Source organism: Heloderma suspectum, chromosome 2 (genome assembly GCF_057233095.1).
Source record: "Heloderma suspectum isolate Gila_16-S chromosome 2, 16-S_ref, whole genome shotgun sequence".
Classification (NCBI taxonomy): Eukaryota; Metazoa; Chordata; class Lepidosauria; order Squamata; family Helodermatidae; genus Heloderma; species Heloderma suspectum.
This window is the reverse complement of record NC_139459.1, coordinates 218,202,938-218,220,978: the sequence shown is the minus strand read 5'-3', so window position 1 is coordinate 218,220,978 and position 18,041 is coordinate 218,202,938. Positions and strand designations below refer to the sequence as shown.

Genomic DNA, 18,041 nt, shown 5'->3' with positions numbered 1-18,041 from the left:
AAAGATTACCTTCTGCTGTCCTCATCTGGGAACTCAGTTGCCATAAAATAGTGGCTGAATCTTTTCAACATATTGCTGCCAATCTTCAAATTTCTGGATCAAAGTCTTAAACTTTCCCAGGGGGTGACATTGCTAGGCTCTCTTGTTGTCACTTTTATACAGAAACTCCCTTTTATACATAAATAACTCTCTTCCTCATTTTGTGTGCATGCAGGCTAGCAAAAGAAGCTGTTCATTGTTGCAATAATACTAAACAGAAAGTGAAAGGAACTGGCAAGGAAGTTTAACAGTGGAGTCTTGCTTCAGGCCACAATAATAATAGGTGGTTCTATAATGACCCCATAATGGTCACATTATTACACACATACTCATTTCCCCTGTAGACACTGCCACTGCCAACTGTTAAATGATGACAACTGAAGACCTGACTAGATGTTACAGAAGAGACATGGCTGCCACTGTCCCGCACCTCCCGCATGCTGGGAGTTGTAATCCAGTACATCTGGAGGGCAGCAGATTGAGGAAGGCTGGTGGGTAGACCAACCTTGGTTCCCTGGATGTTGTTGGACTACAACTCCCATCTTCACTGACCATTTGTCAAGCTGCCTGGGGACAACAGGAGTTGTAGTCCAATAATCTCTGGGCACCAAGCTCGGGAAAGGGTGGGTTAGACCCTAAAAAATCTCCAAATGCTCATTGCAAGAGGGCAAGAGACCACAGGGATTATACTTACTATATTATGAAGTGCAGATATAACAGATTCTTCAGCAAACCCAAGTTTTCCAAGGGCCTAGAGAGACCAACCAGAGAAATCAGAATAATCAGTAAAGCAGTCTCTTCCAGTTCCTACAAGGCTTCAGCTTGGCACAGGACAAGAGAGGAAAACTGTAGAAAGCTATTGTGTCTGCCTTGAAAAGTATCCTATGTGACTCTTTTCTAAAGAAGCTTTGAAAAGACATACACCTAGCACACACACAGTTGCTTACTCCGGTGGTCCACCATGCCTTTTCACAACAGCCATTAAGCACTCAATATTGCCCATACTGTGAATTGAGCTGTACCCACCCACCTGGAACAGGCGCAAGGTAAGACAGGTTCCTGCTTTAGCTGAAGAAGACTATAGGGTGATTCAGAATTTGAAATGCATGAGATTACTCTGTCATAAATAAGGATTATTTACATAAAGTAAAGAGTACAATTCTATGCATGTTACTCAGAAGTCAGTCCCACTGTATTTAATGAAGCTTACTCCCTCTATGTGTTTAGGATTACATCTTCAACAGTTATGCCATTCATCCATAGCAGATGATGTCCTCTCTCCATCCTTCTCCAAATTGGCCAGAAGGGTGACAACAACAAATAAGTTGGCTGCCAGACATAATTAGTGATTAATCAGGTCCTTTACAGCAGTGTCTCTAATGGTTACATTCGCTTATTGGAATTAATAACAGAAGGATGTTTTCTTTGATATCCTTCTTAGAGTCTGAAAATGTATCTTTTAAGGGAGCAATCCTATCTAGATAGGCGGCTGCCTCTGAACTCAGAGGCGACCGCCTATCTAAAGCAGGGCAGGAGAAGCACAGAGGAGATCATTCCCTCCTCGCTTCTCCTGCCCTGCTTTTTCAGCTAGACAGCCAATTGCTGTCTAGCCGCGGGAGGATGGAGCGGGGAAGGAGGCTGCAGTACGACACATAGGATGTGTCGTACAGGCAGTTACGCTCTCCCCGCTCTGGAATGCCCCCAGCCACACCCCTTTCCAGCTGCTCTGCGCTCCTCTTGCAAGCGCGGAGGCAGCGCGGAAGTGGGGGGAGGTCAGTTCTCTGGAAACAAACCTCGGACTGCGGGCTCCGAGGTCCGTTCCTGGAAAACAACATATTCTATGGCCGTCTAGCCACTGTCTAGCAGCCATAGGATTGCTCCCTCTGTCCCTGAAATAATAGTATCCTTATTCCTGCTCTGTTTTAGTTTATTCATATCTGAAGCATTTTGTTCTTGGTATATGACGTGTCATAATCATTGCCATCTCCACAGGCTTCTGCACCACCAACTGACACTGGGCCCGTCTTCCTCACAGAGGGCATCTAAAATCAAGCACCCTGTGAGCACAAGAAGAAATCAATGAGACAAACTGTCACCATCACCATCTTCACCTGCTGTGGCTACTCCATCACCTAGGACTGGGCATTTTCAATAGCAAGGACCAGATATACATTTCTTTTAAAAAGGGGAAGTTCTTTGGGGATTGTTTTTCCTTTGGGATGACTAGGCCTTTAAATTTTCCCAACACATGAATTCATGGAGGGAGAATCAGAATCATGCCTGTAAGCCCTGCTTGGGAGTCACCATACCTGCAGGCTTTGTCCCCTGATTTACATGAAACATCTGAAAAGGAGACACTACGTGAATACAGCTGCACATACGTAGGATCTCCATACGATTGGGAACCCCAGTTGCTCAGGACTTCATCTGCAATATAACCTCTTGTCCGCAATCTGGAAATCTGAAAAGATGAGTACAGTTTCTACTAAAGGTTTTGCAAAGTTCTAGACCGAATGGATAGGCTTTACTTTACCTGAGCTGCATAAAGTTGTTCCAGTTCCACTGGGGAAGCTAAGTATTGTATGAGGATCTGTAAGCACACAAAGGAAAAATACAGCTGTATGAACATGGGAGGAAGAAGAGAGTGGAAGCATCCATGATGCATTACACCTCTTTTGTAAATGGTGCTGAGTGGCAACGGAAAAGCTCTTGCTGGCACTCTTTGCCTAACTAGCCACACAATTAAGTCCAATTGGGGCAGTCAATCTAAATGGTTAAAGCAGTGTTGGCTGGGTAAATAAAGAGTCTACCTCTGCCATGGATTGATCGTGTGACCTTAAGCACTCTCAGCCTCAGTTTCACGACTGTAAAATGGAAATAATTGTAACACTTCTTAATAGATGGGATTGTTGTTGTTGTTGTTGTTAATAATAATAATAATAATAATAGTAATAAAACAATTATATATTGAAAGGGTTATGTAAATGATAAATAGTAAAATAGTCAGTGGGTCTTACAACAATGTAACTGATTTCATTCCATGTCTCTTCTTCACAAGATGAGCCCTCTTTAGAGAAGATATTTAAGAAACTGAGGTGGCCCATCTCAGCAGTCCTGGCACAAACTCTCCCAGCCCTGAGGCAGCAGAGCACATGCCCTGCTGCCTGCAATTTTTGCCGTGGCACAGGCAACCTCCAAGGACGCCCCTTCCAACAATGCCTCTCCGAGTAAGGGCCCCCTCGAGCCAGGCGTTTGGGCCTGGCAGCGTCTCTGAAGAGCTGCGCTGTCTGTTCTTCCAGCCAACGTGGCTCTTCAGAGAGCTCATCTGCCCGCCACTCACTCTGAGAGGATCTGCAGAGTGGGCGGTGGTGGCGACAGCAGTCGTGGGGGCGGGAGGGCAGGGAGAGGCGCGGGGTGGGCAGCCAGGTGCTCCTGGGGCTGGCCCTGGCAGGCAGGGGGGGGGGTCCACGGCGGCTTGAAGCATGCCGCCCGAGGCAGGCACCTCACCCTGCTCCATGGGAGGGGTGGCCCTGCATCTCAGAAAAGAGATAATAAAGAGATTACATGATGGCAGCATGAACCTAACTACGTTTGCTCAGAACAGAAGTAAACTCTTAATAAGATTTTGTAATGTTAGGCTGCAGTCCAGACTTATTTTGGGGGGAAAGCCCAAGTAATTTCAGCGGAGTTAAGAGATTAGCCCTGTTGCTCTTGCACTGGCTGTCTGAGTGAGTTACTTTCTGTTTCCACTAGGGTGGTCACTTACACATCACCAGAAAATGAGGACACAGATTTGAATAAAATGTGCACATGGAAATGTCAAAATAGATGCAAATTTTGAAATAATTGCTATAATTGGAACAGAAATACAATCCATCTCACCCTAGTGGGGAAGACTGTGACCAGGTGACCTGTGTGCCTTGCTCAGTTGGCTGCCCAGGTGCAAACTGTGGATGGGCAACTCCAAAGAAGACTGATTGGGGGGGGGGGAATGGCCTAGGTTGTGAGGGACACTGGGTGGGTGTCAGGAGGCCCTAGCCGGCCTCTTTCTGTCTACTCCAGTAGCCAACTCCAGACACAGACAAAGGATTCTTTTCAAGGCTTTATTCCTTTTACAACTTAATAACTCTATCACCAGCGACTAAGCTATGAACAGCAGAGTAACCTGTGCCCCGGGTTGGAAACAGTTGGTCACCGTTTGAACGAGATTCACTTGCAGACCCTGAACTTATGGGCTAGGGAGAGTCCCTCCCCTTTTCCCTTGGGTCCTCTGGACGCGACGGTTGCTTGCGCGCCAAACGGGCGCTACGCCTCCTTTCCGTGCCCTCCATAGCTCGTCGCTCTTTGCGTCTGCGTCGAGCATCCAGCCAGCCCTTCTCCCACGCTTTTTCACTCCCAGGACCACTATCTATGTCTGGAATGCCGGCAGGAGGAATCTCTGCCAGCTGCAGGGCCTGGGAGGGATGAGCGCACTCCTCTCCCACGGACGGCTGTTCCTCCTCAGAATCAGAACTGCTCTGAGGTTCTATGGGCTCAGTGTCCACCCTGACAGTGGGTGAGGGAAGGATTAAACCGCCCCGCTTTTACACACTGCTTCTCCCCTGCAAATCCCCCCCTCTTCGCATGACTAAAAAAAAGGTGTTTGCCAGCATAACAGATTCCTGCCCTCAGATTCTAGGAAGGCATTAAATAGTCATACTTCAATTCTTCCAGCCAACCCCTTCTTGGAGAGTGTCAGATGGCGGGAATAGTGATAATGCAAACAAACTGCAGAGCAGAGGAGTAGATTTCTGAGATATCTTTCCACCACTACCAGCAGCACCACTGCTGCTCAGGCAAGTCAAAGTTGTATGAAAAAAAGAAGAAGCATTCCTATTCCCATGATGTACCTCCATCATGAGAGAATAAGCATGTGCAGTTTTTTTTAGCAAGATCCATTGGCACATTCAAAACTGCCAATGTAGCCCACACAATCAAGGCTTCCCTGTCCCTGCCCTGGTCTGGTCTGTGGGTAAGGACAATCTATACCAATGGAACTAAGATTCTTAAACCTGTTCTTGATGGATGCCTTGTTGCATATCATAACCTTTTACTTCTGACCTTGAGCCTTTCTGGTTTCAGCTTTTCCTCCCAAATGTAGGTCTCTTTCTGTTTAATCTTTGCTAACTTGACAAACTTTGAGAGGAAGAAGTCAGACCTGAATGAGGAAAGAGACAACATTTTAGGCTGTTTACAAGCTGGTTGTATTAGCAGGCACACATACATCACCATCATCTGTATTATTAATGCACTTCTATAATGCCCAATAGCCAAAGCTTCCTGAGCAATTCACAAAAATTAAAAACCTAAAACACAACATGATAAAACATAATATAAAACACACACTCATAAAAACTTCCTTGCAACACAAATCCATGCTATAGTAGCAAGTCCTTGAAAGATGGGAAGCAGCTTATTTGTAACTTCTATTATGTTGTGCATAGAGGAGATTCTCAAAATACGGAGCATCTCTGGTGCCCATGTTATTATGCTAACCCATCCATTAACAGATAAGAATCAATGAATGCCAGATAACCAAATGTTCCCACCATCAGTTCATCATCTGTCTTCAGTCCAATGTGTTCAGCAGTCACTGGGCTCCTTCACACTGAGCTTTTATCCTGTGATTGAGATTTCTCCTTCACGGAAGTTTGCGGGCTCTTTACATGATACAGTGATCATCCAAGGCGTCTCCTGCACTAAATGCCCTTTGTTCCGTTTTTAAATAGATCGCAGATAATGAGCTATCAAATTACCCCATTGTGTTCTGCTTCAGTTTCCTCCATGAAAGGAGGAAAAGCAGCAAGAAGAGAGAGATCAACAAAAGATAATGGAAGACTCCGATACGGGGAGAAGGAGGGAGAGGGGGGAGGAAAAGAAGCGTGTGAAAAGGGGAGTCGTTGTGATCCTGCATTTAAAACAGAAGCAGAAAGCCCCGTTTTACATGCAGGATTTTAGGCTGGGATAGAGATGCCCACTTTCATACCCAGTAATCTGTGCCCCTTGTGGTAGGTGAGCAAACCCTGAAGTCATGATGGTCACTGCTCTTTGTAACAAATGTTGTCTTCTTTCCCAGTCACTAAGCCCAAGTCACTGTCTGGCCCTACTTGTAAAGCATTTCAGCTTGGAGCAAATTCATATGCACCTTTGAGTGTACTGGGATGCAAGGAAATATCAGTCCAGCTGTTGAAGTGGAGGCAGGTGGTGAAGCAATAGTCTATCTGATTGCAACTCCAGGCTTTCTGGATGAGAGATCATTTGTCAGCTCAGTTCAGAATCAGTCCTAGTTACGGAACAGGGAAAGTGTTGCTATCACCGATGGGAGACTGAAAGTCCTCCAAGTCAGTATGCTTAGGGTGCAATCCTATGCATGTTTAGACAGAAAAAAGTCCTACAACTCCCAGCATGCCCGGCTGGGGCATGCTGGGAGTTGTATGACCTTTTTCTGTCTAAACATGCATAGGATTGCACCTTTAGACTTCTCACCAGCGGTATGATCTGCTCTGAGGGATTTATATACTGCTGGTGGTGTGCTGTGACTGGATGCTGAGTTACACCATACCCTATGCTCTGTCGGAACAATGTGGGTGGAGCTACTGGTGATGCAGGGTGGCTATTTTTTAATTTTCTCCCCTCCCACTGAAGTCAATGGAAGGGAAATTTTGTGTGCTGTGTCCAGGACTGGTGTAAAGCTCTATTGTCAACAGGGCTGTGGCCATGGTCTCAATGAGTATAGGATATGGTGTAAGTGTGCTTTGCCTTGTGCAGTGCAAGGTTCTACTCCCTGTTCTACTCACAATGCTGCCCCCATTTTAGCCTTTCTGCCATATATCTTCACCACTGGAACAGCTCCAATGGCAGAATGTCTTCTGCCAACATATCTGTCATGGCAGCCGTGTATCTTGTTTTCTGCCAGTGTAGCAGGGCTTCTATCAAATCTTATTTACCCTTCAGACTGCATAACCCCAGAACAGGTTTGCTCTGTTAAGGCGCAATCCTATGCATGTTTAGACTGGAAAATGTCTACAACTCCCAGCATCCTCCAGCCAGCCATAGGATTGCACCATTAGTGGAATTTACAAGTAGATTTTAGGCCCCGTGTCTTCATTGAGCAAATCGCACTAAGCCCAATGAGCAAACTCCCTCTTTTAAACTGAAGTCTGAGAAGGGATGAATAAATCAATCCCAAGTGCAATGTCTGTACTTATCCTGACTTAATGCCTTTAAAAACAATGCAAATGTAATGGAATTGCTACAGTGGCAGTACGTTCTGTAATTGGAGTTTGGACTGCTCCGTTGTTGCTCAAGACTTGAGAGGTCAGCTGAATGCATAACGCAGATGAAATCGGTGAGGTGGGTCCCACACAGACAGTTTGATCCGTGTAGATGAAAAGATAGTATATGAATACCTAAAATGGGACAATGTCCCAAGCTGACCCCGCTGACAAAAATGAAGGATTTGTGATATGTTAGCACCACCTACTGGATATTGGGAAAAAGCAGGAAGATAAGATTTTCTGATGCAAACATTTGGGGGAAAGTCGGTAAGAAAGGGAGGAGAGGTGTCCTCCCCTGCCTCCAGGGCCAGCCCAAGACATTTTGCTGCCCGAAGCAAAGGACAAGATGTTCCCTGCGCCCCCACTCCTCCAGTTCCATGTACAGAAGCCAACTGGACTGGTAGTTAAATCTTACTTCCACACTGACAATGGGACAGCATCGTCCACTGCACCTGAGGGCAGCAAGCTAGCTTAGGGGTTACAAGGCAAATCGTGTGGCTCACACCCTTCTATCCTCCAACACTTTGCTGCCACTCCCCCCCCCCACCCCCAGCATCTGCTGAGGCAGCCGCCTTACTCTGTCTAATGATAGGGCCAGCCTGGCATGCCTCAGGGTAAGGATAAGAGTTTAGGCCTCCACTGAGGAGTTTGGAAAATGGTAAAGTAGCATTACCTGGAGTAACAGAGCCTGAACATGAGTTACTGGACATCTTTCATCCTTAAACCCTGAAAGAGGAGGAGGGGGCTGTTCTCCAAGTTTAAAAAGAATAAAGGGGTGGTGAGATACGTTCACTGAAACATTTCTGCTCTGTTCTTTAAAAATATAACAAACAAACTTAAAATGGCATGTACCATCTAAGGTTAGCACTTCCTTGGTACAATCCCAAGGATTGCCTTGACTTCTTTCTTTCTTTCTTTCTTTCTTTCTTTCTTTCTTTCTTTTTCAATTTAATTTCCATTAATAAGACAAATCAGTCTTTTTAATGGAATTTAAAGAGAGAACTTCAATTTTATCTTGTCATTAACTGCCCCCATTACTCAAACCTGTATCTTTCCTGAAGACTATAAAATAATTGAAGGGCCAAACAATAGTTTGGTTTTTTCATTGTTTATTTTGCTTTTATTCCTGAATATGTGCTATTGTTTGAACTTGCAGCATTGCTTCTTCTGTTTAATTTTGGGCCAGGCTATCCTATGGTCTTGGCAAGCCAGTGGTGAGCTTATACCAGCAGAACATCAACATAGCATAGCCAGGAATCTCTGAACTTCATGCAGCAAGATATAGTTAAACAAAATCTTTTGAATTTTTCAAACATTAATTAAATGCATTTCTTTTGCCCAACTCTGACCATACAGATAGAAATTCTGCATTCCCTCTCTTACTTTTTCTTCATGGTCTTAGATTTCTCCTTTTCAAGCTTCTTTTGATATATACATTGCTTCTTCAAACTAACTGCATCAGGCTGCTCAACAATTCTAGGCTGGATAAAGCGAGGTTCAAGTGTGTATGTTCTCCACTCTGAAGGGTTATGTGGATATGTTACACGAGGATTCTAGGAGGGAGAAAATAAATCACCAGGACCGTGACAGGAACAAAGCAAATCACTCTCACTGTCAGTAACACATTGGTCTTCTTAGACTTAATACTATGGCAACAGGCCTCAGAATGTTTATACCAATCTTCCTCCAATTTGGTGCCCTCCAGATGTGTTGGACTACAGCTCCCATAATTCCCAGCTGACAGCTCCCATAACTCCCAGCTTACAGCTCCCATAACTCCCAGGCACCATGGCTATCCTGGATGGTAATTATGGGGGTTATACTCCAACACATCTAGATGCAGCCAGGTCGGGAAAAAAATTTTTAGGGCACAATCCTATTGAGATAGATGGTTGCCTCTGACTTCCTCTGAAATTGGAGGCGACTGCCTATCCAGTGCAGGGCGGCTGGAGCATGGAGGAGATGATTCTGTCCAGCTGCCCTACAGTTTGCCTTAGACACCCAATTTTGGGCATCTATGCGCAGCTTTGTGGAGGGGACTGGAGACTGCATGGGAAGCTGTCTAAAACAGCTTCTGCTGTCTAAAACGCTATCTATGAGTTCAGAGCTGGGAAAGCAAAAAATCCTATCTCCCCCAGACGCTGACTAGGGGACATAGGATTGCTCTCTTATTTTCATTTTAGCCTATCTATCTATCTATCTATCTATCTATCTATCTATTTATTTATTTATTTATTTATAATATTTATCTGCAGCCTTTCAGGGCAGGGAGCTCTCCCTTCCTTCTGTGACATGAGGCAACAATTAAACACATAAGCAAATCTGATGTGGCAATAAAAACAGTAAAAACACAATAAAAACAGCAACAGCAGCAAACATTCTAAAAAAACCCATCAAACACCACCATAAAATAAAACTTACAACAGACAACCACAGCTACAACGCAGTCCGATAACATAAACAGGAGAAGGCCAGAGTAAAGTAGTAAGTTTTCAGGGCCTTCTTAAAATATACTAGAATGCCGCTCCCTATTCTTGGAATGGTATCTTGGAAACTTTTCAGCATTCATCCTGCTTGAACCTGTAGCTTCAGGAGCTCCAGTTTAGCATTCTTCAACACACACATAGCAATTCTTCACAGGAAACTGAGAACTGAGTCAGTCTGTAGAACCAGCCTGTAGAGTGCTTGAAAATTAAAACATTTTTCTGCTACTCCAGTGTGATGCCTTGCTTCATGTCACAGAACCCACAGCTGATATCATTTCTGTTTTTAGCAAGAGACTAGAAAAATATCCAGCATTAGGATGAGTGGGGTTTATGTGGAGAGAAGTTGTATATATTGCAAGGCCGGACTCAAATATGGGTTGCGGGTAGGGATGTTGAAAAAATCTGCAATGGAATCTATGAATCTGACCCACGAATTCTGCAGCAGATCCGGGTCTTCCCAAGTCTGGAATTTTACTCAGCCATAGAAAAATACATACACTAAAAAAACCACTGGCCAAAATTGTGCATTTTCCCCATAGGCTATGGCATGAAACTGCACATTGGGGGGGTGCGCATTTGGGGGTATTTGCACATTTCTGCAAATGTGACTTTGTGCAAATTTGGGAAATTGGAAAAAAATCCGATTCTGCCAATGAGCAGACGATGGAATGAAAGGTACCTGACAATCCACAAAACACAGATGGAACAGATTTTACAAAATCCATACATCCCTAATTGCAGGCTTGGGTGGGGTAGTTCACCTGGGCCTAGATTGAGACTAAATTGTAGAATAGATCCTGCTTGAGAATGGGAAAGTTTGAACAGGAATCTCTAGGCTTGCAGTTTGAGGCCAAGCTACTTGTTACTTTGAAGACATAACTGCTAACTTTCTTTCTTAATTACTCGAAAGAGATTGCAGGGGTCTCTGATCCAGAGCAGGACCCCTGTGTGGGGTCCGTATCTGGATCAGGAGCCCCGCACTTACTTTAGGGTGTGTGTGAGAGAAGGGGGGGTGTATTTCTACATGAGGCTTTTATTCCGCACCCTTACCAGGGCTTCTGCTTCTGGATTCTTTGTGGGATTAAGCTTGACTCCTTCACACATGCTTTTTTCTGGGGCCTTTTTCTCTCTGCCTTTCTATAGGTTTCATTATACAGCCACTAGATGGAGGTGTGGTATAGCAAAATTGTGCAATTACAGAGACAGCCATTCATGATATACCAGACTTTTCCTGTTAAGAAAAAAAAAAAACATGATAGTGGTTGCAAAGCATGGGACAGGCCCTGGAAGATGGCAATGTCATATAAAGGATCCACAAACTACCATGAGTGAGCAATCACAAGTGCACAATAAAAGTCTTGTGTAAAAAAGCATAGGGCACTTCTCCATGAGGCTTTTATCCCGCACCTTTACCAGGGCTTCTGCTTCCGGATTCTTTGTGAGATTAAGGTCGGCTCCTTTACACATGCTTCTTTCGGGGGGGGGGGTGTTTCTCTCTCTGCCTTTCTATATGTTTCATAATGCAACCACTAGATGGAACTGTGGTATCGTGGAATTGCGCAATTACATGAGGGCTTTATAATGTGTTTTCTAAATAGATGTCAGGGTGGAAACTGAGCCCATAGGGCCCCAGAGCAGTTCTGATTCTGAGGAAGAGCAACAACCCATGGGAAAGGAGCTTGCTCATCTCTCACAGGCACAGCGGCAGGGAGAGATTCCTCCTACCTGCATTCCTGAGAGAGATAGTGACCCTGGCAGTGAGAGCACGGGGGAGGGGGTTTTGCTGGACGCTCGGTGTAGACACAGGGAGCGGCGCCAGATGGAGGGCGCTGAGAGGAGGCGCTCTGCTCTCTTGGCGCTAAAACAGTGGTCGCGTCCTGAGGACCCAAGGGTAAGAGGGAGGACCTCTCCATAGCCCATAAGTTCAGGGTCTTCCCGCCCTTCTCCTTCAAACGGGGACCAACTGCCTTACCTGGAGCTTAGGCTACTCTGCTAACTACCCCAGTGCAGTTCCTTGCTTAGTCGCTGGTGATTAGCATCTGAAAGAGTCATTAAGTTGTAATGGAATAAAGCCTTGGAAAGAATCCTTTTCGTCTCTGTCTTGAGTTGGCTATTGGAGGGGACTGTAAGAGGCAGCTAGGGCGCTCCTGACAATAATAGCAGACTTTCCTAGAGCCTTTCTATATGAGGCTTTTATGTAGAAAGGGCCCTGGGTTACAAGTGTGTACCTGGCACAGAGTAATAATGATGCTCTAGCACATTTGCAGGGACTCTTGGTAGAAGGTGCAATGCTTCTTGTTGTTGCACATAGGAAAGTAGGCCAACCACTGTCTGGATGGGTCTTGTCCCTGTTGTAATATCATTTCCAAGTGTGGTATGATATTTTTTTCCCCATAGGAGCAAGTATATGGGAGAGAGCAAAGGGCGGTGCTCACCATTCCAGTGGGGTAACTGGTGACCTTGGTGTCTAGGAAGAAGGTCAAGGTTTGCCTCCTCTCTACTCTGCTGCAGATTACTTGCTTTGTTCCACATGGTACACAAGATCCATCAAGTACTGAGCCAGCCACCCTTGGGCCCCTTTCTTGGGCTGCTTCCAGATGAGGCTTTTATTATGCAATCACTCTACCTCATTCACAGAATTTTATAGGGAGCCTATTTATTTATTTATTTAAACATTTGTATCCCACCCTATATCATTAGGATCTCAGGGTAGCATACAGGTAAAATCAATTTAAACAGTATAAAACAATAAATAATTTAAATAGCTAAAAATATATTAGATCATTAAGCTAGCTAATACCAATTTAACATCTAAAACAATGAAACAGTTAAAACAGTGTGCAAACTGAGGGAATCCAATTAGCCCTTAAAGGGTTTGGTAAAAAGCCATGTTTTAACTTGGCACTGAAATGAAACCACTGTCTGCGCCAATTGGGCCTCCAAGGGGAGGGCATTCCACAACTGGGGTGCCACAGCAGAGAAGGCTCTCTCCCACGTCCCACCATAGTGTATGTCTCGCACTGGTGGGACGCAGAGGAGGGCTCATTCAACAGCCTAGACAATGCCTTCTCATTGGAACTCTTCCATGTTATCCCACAGCTTCTTCTGTTTGTTTGTTTTTTTACTGGAGAAATATCCATTAATGGAGGAAGATGGAAGAGCTGCATGATGCCTTTTGCTTGGTAGTGCTAGGAGAAGCACCTCCATCTCAAAGCAGGCTTGGTGTAAATCAGGAATACAAAACCTCAGGATCAGCAGCCAAAACCGGCCCTCCAGAGGTTCCCCAGATGGCCACACCCCCTTTCCCTCGACCACCAATCATTTAGTGGGTTCCCAGCATGTAGAACCCCATTCTAAAAGATTGAAACGCCCCTCCTAAGGCTCAGTTACTGGCAGTAGGAGCTTTAAGCCAAAATAGGTTGGTATTTTGGCCCTGCTCTTTTGCCTTCAGCCCCACTCATCAATGCGGCCCCCGAGAGCTTCTCCAAAATGGAATTCAGCCCTCAGGCTGGAAGAGGTTCCACTCGTGGCATAAATGCTAGAGTGTGAAAGAACCCTTCGAACTGACTTTTAGATATCCTGATGCCTCTCGGCAGACACCAAATATTACTGCAAAGACCACTTACCTGGTGGAAGGAGTTCTTTGGCATTTTCAACTGGATCGCCATCCTGGCTGCTAAAAAAAAAAAAAGAGAAGCGGAGGAAACCCCATCACCATTCAAAGCAGTGTGTTACTTCTTTGGTGATCAACTGTTTAGCTGCTTCTGTGCAATGAAGCTAATCCTTGGAACAAAGGCAGGCGCCATGTGTCAAAAATGAAGCCAGCATTGTATTTCTCTGACTAAGGCTACAATCCTGCGTTCACTTAGGGCCAAACCAGATACTCATGCGTTTATGCTTGCTGGTTTGTCAGCATATAGAGAATTGAACTGGAGGATTATGACGTTGTCTAAAGAATCCATGAACAACCGTGAGTAAGGAATCATGAGCACACAATAAATGCATCGAGTAGAAAAGCTCATCCTGTCTAATTCCAGTTTAAAGATAACTAAGCACAAGAACTGTTGCCCATCAACAGTCAGCAGTGTTAGCACTGGCCAGCAGACTGCACAGGGAGGTGCACAGGCCAGCTGATCACAGTCTTCCACACTGTGTCAAGATGTACTGTATTTGTATGTATGATGATTCTTAAATTTGCATCTATACATACATGCATACATATTAGCACATGCAGATTTTATGTATCCTGGTGTTCTCTTTTGTCCTCTTTTGTTAGTGATGCATTTCCTCCTTTTTGGTGATTCATAAGTGGCCACCCTACTCTGAGCCTTTTTATGTGAGGCATTTATTGTGCTCTCATCATTCACCACTCACGGTTGTTCATGGGTTCTTTAGATGATGACCTGGCCTTCCAGTTTTGCTTCTGTTTTTAACAGCATTTTTGGCAAGGTTTTTAGAGCAGGGAAAATGTGATATTATTTTTGAAAGCGAAAGAATACTCTTTTTCCATGTGTAATTGTGCTATTCCACTATACCATAGTGCCACCTAGAGATAATGTAGTGGAAAAGTAGACAGGAAAAGCTGTTTGTTTAGAGCTCGGATCTCAATTCTGTGATGAAACCGAAAGTAGATATAGCGATTCACAACCTCTTGTAGAAAAGCTTGACACCCCTTCAAATAGAGAACACCTTCAAACAGAGGATTGTCCTCTGTTAATGAGGACACCTGACCAGAGATGTTAACTTTTAACACTAAATGGAGTGCACTGAGGATGGGAGTGAAACTTGCAGAGCTGAGCTGGAGGAAAACACCTTAAAGCAGTGGAGGTGAGGGAGGGGATGGGGCAGGTTTCTCTCCCATCCTCCTTGCATCCTATTAAAATTCTACTTATTTGCTTGCTTGTTTTATCCCACTTTTCCTCCAAGGAGCTCAAGGTGCCCCCCATTTTATGCTCACAACAACCCTGTGTGGTGGGTGAGGCTGAGAGACCGTGCCTGGCTCAAGGTCGCCCAGTGAGCTTCATGGCTGTGTGTGTGGATTTGAACCTGGCTCCCCCCACTCCTAATCCAACCAGTCCTAACCATTGCACCACACTGGCTTTCCAAACTGGTGAGCATGTGTTTAATATGCATGTACATATTTGGTTTGGCCCTTGGCCGGCAGTAAGCCCCTTTGAATTTACATGAGCAATAATGTAAAGGGGTCAGGCTGTAAATGCTCCTCCATTCAGTAGCCAGCTCCAGTTAGAATGAGAATCTGAGAAAGCACCTCAGCGGCGTCTTAGTCCAATCACATACAGTGGCAAGTCACTTGTGCATCCACTTTTCACTACTGTTTGTAACATGCACAGTCAATCTGTGTTATGGTAAATGTCAAGGCTCACAATGTGTACATGGACCATGTGAATTGTTGGCCCTAATAAATTTGCATAGAGGGCTACAGTTAAGCCAGGGCTCTGTGAATGCTGTGATTCTATAGCAGCTTTCCCCAATCTGGTGTCCACCAGATGTTTTAGGCTCCAACTCCCATCAGCCCCAGCCACCATAGCCAGCAGTCAGGAATGCTGGGAGTTGTAGTTCAAAACATCTGGCAGGCACCAGGTTAGGGAAGGCTGATCTACAGGAACACAGAAAAATGTGGCATTGGGTGCAGAATTTAGCTTTCTGAGATTCTCAGCTTCCCTTTAAAAACAAAAACAAGTGTATAGACCTCATAGCTATGAAGATAGGTTTAAAAGCAAGTGGGCAGTACCAGATGAAATCCCCCAAAACAGAGAGATGGCTGAAAAATGTCAGCAGTTTAGGGCAGAGCTTCAGTCCCCTACATGACTCCTTGCCTTTCCTCATGACTGACACAACCAGAATAAATTGTGCAAGGCAGTGAAATTTGAAAAATAAAGTATGTCGTATAACAGGGACTATGAAAATTTGTTCAATTTGCAAATTTTATGCAGGTCACAGAAATCAGCTTTTCTTGGCACAAAACTTGGACTTCTGGAACTGCAGGATTTTCATTTTTAGCACTTTTCTCCACTGTATCTACTTTTCTTTTGTCACAGAATTGAGATCCGCGCTCAGACCCAAACAGCTTTTCCTTTCCTGCTTTTCTGCTACATAATCTCTAGGTGGCACTGTGGTATAGCAGAATATCTTCGCTTTTTTCTAGGGGTGGACGAAAGTCCCTTACCTGTCGTCGATGGACGTTCGCGGTGGGGGGGAGGCGTTTCGCTGCTCCCCCCGTTAAGTTCAGTCCGGGGGGGGATGCTTCCCGCCTCGCCCCGGCCGAAATTCAGGCCGGGGGGGAGGCTTCCCGCCTCGCCCCGGCCGAAATTCAGGCCGGGGAGGAGGCTTCCCGCCTCGCCCGGCCGCAAACGCGAAAGTTGTTTTTTTTTTTTAACGCCCCCTGATAGGCTACGTGACGATTCACGTAGCCTATCACGGCTAGATCTGCAAAGTCAGCCGTGATAGGCTACGTCAATCGTCACGTAGCCTATCACGGGTGACTTAAAAAAAAAAATAAAAAGCGTGTATGCTAATGGCGGCCCCCATAGGGAGCCGCCATTCGCGTTCCTTATTTAGTCGCTGTAGTCTACGTAAATGTTTACGTAGACTACGGCGAAAATAAGGGCAATGCAAATAGCCGGGAGGGACATTCGCCAAAGGTAAGTCCCGTCCCGGGGGGGGTGTGTGCGGGGGGCGGGGGGGTGAAGAATTTCTCCCCGAAACTTGTTCGGGGGGCCGAACATGTTGGCGCTCGGCCCCCCGAAGTTTCGGGGAGAAATTCTCCGCCATCCCTACTTTTTTCACAAATAATGCTCCATTTTCCCCACTCTAACCCCCCCACCAACCCGAAGTGTAGAATAAACAGGTCTGGCTAGAGAATACAGTTCATAGCTTTTTTTAAAAAGCAGTCTGCATAATGAACAACAGACAGCCTTGTGGAGTGGCGCTGTAGCAACTAACCAATTTACTGTAGCATAAGCCCTATGTCTTTGAGGTGCTTGTTTTTGCTGCTACAGAATAGCACAGCTACTCGTCAGTGCGCAGTTAAGTGATACAAGTAAGAAGGAGGTAGAGCCAGCCAAAAAGATGATTAGAGATAACTGAAAGAGAAATAGGAGGGATTTTTTTTATCTTGCGTCGAATATAATACATCTGTAGTAAAAACCTATGTAATACTATGTATTTCCACCACCATCCCTCTGGATATACCTGAAGGGTTCTATAAGTACTTGTCACTGGACAATCTCAGCAGCAGTTTACATAATACTAAAAGATATAATCAACTCTGTGATATTTCTCGAGACTCTAACTCACCTTTGTCCTCTGGTTTCTCAATTATGGGCCCCCATGAAAACTGTTTAGGCATTTGGGCGCCGCAAGTCATCTCCGGGAGCATCTTTGACCCACCCATTTTTGGTCCTTTCACTGCAGGTCTTGGCTTTGGTTTCAGGTGTGACTTCAGCAGCTGATGGAGAAAAGATATTTCAGCAAACTTCGGGTGTTTCTTGAGGACTGCTTTTTCCTGAATTGGGAGTGAGGAGTGATGTCATAAACCACTACTGTGATTAAGGGCTCATTGTACATATACCCAAAGTGGGCGCGACTCAACTCCAGGGTATTTTTGGGTGGTCCTGAGTATATGAATTTATTTCCAACTGGTTTGCTTTTGGTAAGGGAATGAGATGACCTTGGTCAACCTGACCTACTCAGGCACTGGACAGGAAGAGTTGGTTCTGTTAAACTACTCAGAGGCTTTTGATACCATCATCCATGGTATCCTTCTGGACCAGCTGGCTGGGATATGTCTTGAAGGCACTGTTGTATGGTAGTCCCAGTCCTTCCTGAAGGGTAAGTTTCAGAAGGTAGTTCTGGGGGGCTCCAGCCTAACATCATGGCCTTTGTCCTACGGTGTCCTCAGAGTTCCATCTTGCCCCCCCCTGCCCCCCATGTTTAACATTTCCATGAAATCCCTGGGGTGGAGGTCATCAAGAGATTTGGACTTTAGTGCCATCAATATTCTCAGCTGTATGCCTACTTTCCATCTAATTTCAGACAGACTGTGCAGGTTCTGAATCAGTATCTGAGATCAGTAATGGACTGCTGTGACTAAGAAATTGAAACTTAATCCTGACGAGAAAGAAGCATTCTTGGTCAATTTGATTGCTAAGCAAGTGATAAGAGATCAGCCTGCTTTGGA

General features: G+C 45.2%; 1 protein-coding gene across 1 annotated transcript in view; it reads right to left on the bottom strand.

Annotated features, from left to right (window-relative positions):
- HEATR9 (HEAT repeat containing 9) overlaps positions 1-17,255 on the bottom strand; it is a 36,362-nt gene extending 19,107 nt beyond the window's left edge. Inside the window, exons 1-6 of the mRNA XM_084837997.1 lie at positions 17,159-17,255; positions 13,468-13,517; positions 8,739-8,908; positions 5,140-5,236; positions 2,573-2,629; positions 734-790 (exon numbers count right to left, since the gene is read on the bottom strand). Of these exons, the coding sequence (XP_084694123.1) occupies positions 734-790; positions 2,573-2,629; positions 5,140-5,236; positions 8,739-8,908; positions 13,468-13,517; positions 17,159-17,255 (528 nt within the window). The remainder of the gene's footprint in view (positions 1-733; positions 791-2,572; positions 2,630-5,139; positions 5,237-8,738; positions 8,909-13,467; positions 13,518-17,158) is intronic.
- Positions 17,256-18,041: the final 786 nt, after the last annotated feature.